This window comes from Lactuca serriola, chromosome 5, assembly GCF_051521515.1.
Source record: "Lactuca serriola cultivar US96UC23 chromosome 5, Lser_US96UC23_V15, whole genome shotgun sequence".
In the NCBI taxonomy this organism is placed as follows: Eukaryota; Viridiplantae; Streptophyta; class Magnoliopsida; order Asterales; family Asteraceae; genus Lactuca; species Lactuca serriola.
In genome coordinates this window covers 12,280,063-12,284,954 of record NC_136412.1, presented here as the reverse complement: position 1 = coordinate 12,284,954, position 4,892 = coordinate 12,280,063, and the positions used below count along the sequence as shown (strand labels likewise).

Sequence of the window (4,892 nt, the reverse complement as noted above, 5' to 3'; positions counted from 1 at the left end):
AGTGCAAGAGAGGAAGCCAAGCTTGGAAGAAATGCTCACCAAAATTGTAGCTACTTCAGAAAAAAGACATAGTGATCATGATGCTGCAATTCAAGAAACAAGGACCATGCTTAGGAACCAGCAAGCATCTATCCACAATATAGAAACGCAGCTTGGGCAACTTGCTCAACAAATCAACCAAAGGTCACCGGGCGAACTTCCTAGCAAAACTGAAAATAACCCACGAGGCGCGCACATAAACATAGTTACAACAAGAAGTAGGAAGATAATCACTCCCTTGGCACCTATTCAGACTGATTCATCCAAGGAATCACAGAAGGAGGAGGCGGAAAAGCAAGCAGAAAAGGAAAACATACAATCTGACAGCCCTACTCGCCAAGTACCACGTATGGAATCGGCAAGTACACCTCCAAATCCCAACGAGAAGGTCCCTGAAAAGCTTTACCAGCCTCCAATGCCATACCCAGCCCGAGCTAAGAAGGAGAAGCCGGAAGAGGAGTATCAGAAGTTTATAGATCATATCAAGACTCTTCAAATCAACATACCCTTCATTGAAGCCGTCATGAAAATGCCCAAATATGCAAAGTTCCTTAAGGAACTTCTCACTAATAGAAGGAAGATGGAAGAAGTGAAGAAGGTAGTAGTCAATGAAAACTGCTCAGCTGCTATGCTAAATAAGCTACCAAAGAAGAAAGATGATCCGGGGAGTTTGACTTTACCTTGCCAATTTGGCAACTTGGCCACCATTCATGCCTTAGCCGATTCGGGAGCAAGTGTGAACCTAATGCCATACTCGTTATTTAAGAAGCTGGATCTCCCGGAACCAAGGCCAATTCGCATGGCAATTCACTTGGCAAACAAGACAATCACCTTCCCAAGAGGCATATGCGAAGACATACTAGTCAAAGTGGACAAATTCGTTTTTCCCGCTGATTTTATCATCCTAGACATGGAGGCGGATCCACAAGTGCCCATCATCCTTGGAAGGCCCTTCCTCAACACAGCAAGTGCTATAGTAGACATGCGGGACTCGAAGCTCACCTTGCGGGTAGGAGAAGATCCAGTCACATTTGGGGTAGACAATCTATGAAGTATTCAAGAAACAGTGACAACATGACATTCTCAATTGATATGCTTGACGAATTATTGGAGGAATGCATAACTGAAGATTCCAGCAAGTTCACAACTGATGATGAAGAATTTGATCCAGAAAAAGACTTAATGGAAATTGAAAAACTGCTGGAAGAAGCATATTATGAAGAATTGGTGAAGCAAACTGACAGTCCTACTCACTGAGTAGGACCAATCTACTCGCCAAGTTCCTCTTTAGAAAAGGCAGAAGTTGTGAATACAGCCACAAACTCGCCGAGTACCCTACCTTCACTCGGCAAGTCCAACAGTCAGAACCAAAAATCAGAGCTCAAAACTTTACCAGAACATTTGGAGTATGCTTTCCTTGAAGAAGGCAACCAAAAGCCTGTAATCATAGCCGCTGACCTGTCCAATTATGAAAAGGAAGAGCTCGTGCAAGTGTTGAAGAAGCGGAAGCGGGCCATAACATGGAGCATCACCGACATCAAAGGAATAACCCATCTTATTGCTCCCACAAGATCAATCTGGAAGAAGGAGCAAAGCCGGTTGTACAGCACCAAAGAAGGTTAAACCCAAACATGCAAGAAGTAGTCAAGAAGGAAGTGGTCAAACTCTTAGATGCGGGAATTATCTATTCCATTTCCGACAGTCCGTGGGTGAGTCCGGTCCAAGTGGTGCCCAAGAAAGGATGGATGACGGTCATAACCAACGAAAAGAACGAGCTAATTCCGACATGAACGGTAACCGGTTGGAGAGTGTGCATCGATTATTGAAAGCTAAACGATGCCCCTCGTAAAGACCATTTTCCCTTACCTTTTATTGATCAAATGTTAGAAAGACTATCGGGCCATAGCTACTATTGCTTTCTAGATGGATTCTCGAGTTATTTTCAAATACCCATAGACCCAATGGACCAAGAAAATACCACATTCACTTGCCCAAGTGGGACTTTTGCTTATAGATGCATGCCTTTTGGGCTATGCAATGCACCCGCGACTTTTCAAAGGTGTATGACAGCCATATTCCACGATATGGTGGAAAAATTCATCGAAGTTTTTATGGACGACTTTTCCGTTTTTGGATCTTCTTTCCATGATTGTCTAACAAATCTTGACTTAATGCTTGCTAGGTGTGAAAAAACCGACTTGGTCCTCAATTGGGAGAAATGCCACTTTATGGTCAAGGAGGGTATAGTTTTGGGCCACAAGGTTTCCAAAATGGTAGTTGAAGTGGATTGGGCAAAGATTGACACCATTGACAAATTACCCCCACCAACTAATGTGAAGGGCATTAGAAGTTTTCTAGGACACGCAGGTTTTTTACCAGCGTTTCATAAAAGATTTTTCCAAAATAACTAGACCTCTAACACAATTACTACTAAAAGATGCACCATTTACTTTTACTAAAGAATGTTTTGAGGCATTTGAATGTTTAAAGGAATAATTAACTAATGCCCCGGTCATTATTGCACCAAATTGGAACTTACCCTTTGAGATTATGTGTGATGCTAGTGACTTTGCATTAGGAGCTGTCCTTGGTCAAAGGGTTGATAAGCACTTTCGACCCATATATTATGCTAGCAAGACTCTAAATCCAGCCCAAGAAAATTACACCACCACTGAAAAGGAATTATTAGTTGTGGTATATGCCTTTGACAAATTCTGCCCTTACTTGGTTTTATCCAAAACTACTGTTTTTTCTGACCACTCGGCTATCAAGTATTTGTTTGCAAAACAGGATGCCAAGCCAAGACTGATACGATGGGTGCTACTTCTTCAAGAGTTCGACATAGAGATATGAGACAAGAAGGGAATGGAGAATGTAGTAGCTGACCACTTGTCAAGGCTTGAGAACCCGCAAGTGCAAGAAGATAAAGTTGGAGACGACTTCCCGGACGAGTACATTATGGTGACAGTAGGAGAAGAGCCATGGTTCGCAGACATAGCTAATTATTTAGCTACAAAATACATCCCGAAAGATTTTAGCAGTCAAAAAAAGAAGAAATTCTTTTCTGAATTAAAATATTACTTTTGGGATGAGCCATTCCTCTTCCGAAGCTGTGCAGATGGGATCATACGAAGATGCGTATTCGGGAAGGAAAGCCGGAAAATATTAGAGATTTGTCATAGCGGGCCCACGGGTGGACATCATGGAGCACACTACACTGCAAAGAAGATCTTTAACATTGGGGTTTATTGGCCCACAATTTTTAAAGATGCAGCCCAATTTGTCAAAGAATGTGATGCTTGTCAAAGAGTGGGAAACATTTCATCTAGAAATGAAATGCCACAACATAGTATCCAAGTGTGCGAGGTGTTTGATGTGTGGGGAATCGACTTCATGGGACCATTTTCCATGTCTAAAGGAAACAAATACATATTAGTAGCGGTTGATTATGTATCCAAATGGGTGGAGGCACAAGCGTTACCAACAAATGACGGTCGGGTGGTGGTGCGGTTTTTAAAGAAATTATTTTCACGATTTGGTGTCCCGAAAGCCCTTATAAGTGACCGAGGTACACATTTTGCCAATGACCAATTGGAAAAGGTGTTAAAGAAATATGGGGTAACCCATAAGTTTTTCACATCGTACCATCCACAAACTAGTGGACAAACCGAAGTGACAAATCGAGCTTTAAAGCGAATTTTGGAGAAATCGGTGGGGAACAATCGCAAGGAATGGTCGAATAAGCTAGATGATGCACTTTGGGGCTCTTCGTACAGCTTTCAAAACACCTATTGGTACTACACCATATAGGTTAGTTTATGGAAAGCAATGCCATTTTCCGGTGGAGCTAGAGCATAAGGCGTTTTGGGCTTTAAAGAGGTGTAACTTCAACATGGAGGAACTAAAGAGAAACCGGTTGATGCAAATGAATGCTCTTGAGGAGTTGAGGAATGATGGATACTCTAGTTCATGGCTTTATAAACAGAAGACCAAGATGTGGCATGACAAAAGGATTAAAGAAAAAGAATTTCATGAATGCCAAAAAGTGTTGCTCTTCAATTCACGACTAAAACTTTTCTCGGGAAAACTCAAATCAAGATGGGATGGTCCTTTTCTAGTGAAGACGGTGTTTCCACATGGTGCTATAGAGCTATTGTCAAGAGATGGCACACCTTTCAAGGTAAATGGTCATAGGGTCAAAAAGTATGAAAAAGGAGTCCCCCAGAATGAAGGAATGGAAGAGTTGCTGCTGCTGGAAGGGATTGCAACCACGTAGAAGGGGAGGAGTCCAGCTAATGACTCCCTAAAAAGAAACGCTTCTCGGGAGGCAACCCGAGTTTCAAGTTTGCATTTTTCTTTCCTTTTCTTTATTTTCATTATTTGTTTTCCTTTTCTTCGTCTACTTTTATGAACATAACTTCTTGAGGGCAAGCAATGCCTAGAGTGTGGGGTGGATGGCTTAAAAAATGAGAAAATACATTAATTTTTCAAAACATTCACAATTTTTTACAATCTGCAAGGTTTACTCGCCGAGTAGGCACGTATACTCGGCGAGTACCTACCCGAGTAGCCCGATAAAACGTGTAACGACATTTATACTCGGCGAGTAGAACCTTTCTACTCGGCGAGTAGACACTTTACACGGATGAAATATAAATCTGTAAAAAAGAGGGTTTTCACCCATTTAACCCCCATACTCGCCGTGCACAGCGATTTCTCAAGCAGCCTGCGATTTCTTCCGATTCTCTTTGATTTTCCACTTAATCTTCATCATTCAAAGAAAAAGGTAACATCTTTACACTTTAAACTCATCAAAGGTTCAATCTTTATCATAGATTTTCCCTATTTTGCTT

At 41.7% G+C, this 4,892-nt stretch overlaps 1 protein-coding gene across 1 annotated transcript; it reads left to right on the top strand.

Annotated features, from left to right (window-relative positions):
* The first annotated feature begins 3,375 nt into the window (after window positions 1-3,375).
* Window positions 3,376-4,315, top strand: LOC145049334 (uncharacterized). Its single transcript, XM_078997755.1, has 2 exons — window positions 3,376-3,773; window positions 3,850-4,315. Exons 1-2 carry the CDS (start codon window positions 3,376-3,378, stop codon window positions 4,313-4,315), a joined length of 864 nt encoding a protein of 287 aa, XP_078853881.1.
* Window positions 4,316-4,892: the final 577 nt, after the last annotated feature.

Coding starts and splice junctions, on each gene's coding strand:
- LOC145049334 (XM_078997755.1), top strand. CDS start 3,376: ATGCCACAACATAGTATCCAAGTGTGCGAGGTGTTTGATGTGTGGGGA. Junction 3,774..3,849: donor GGGAACAATCGCAAGGAATG/GTCGAATAAGCT, acceptor TACACCATATAG/GTTAGTTTATGGAAAGCAAT.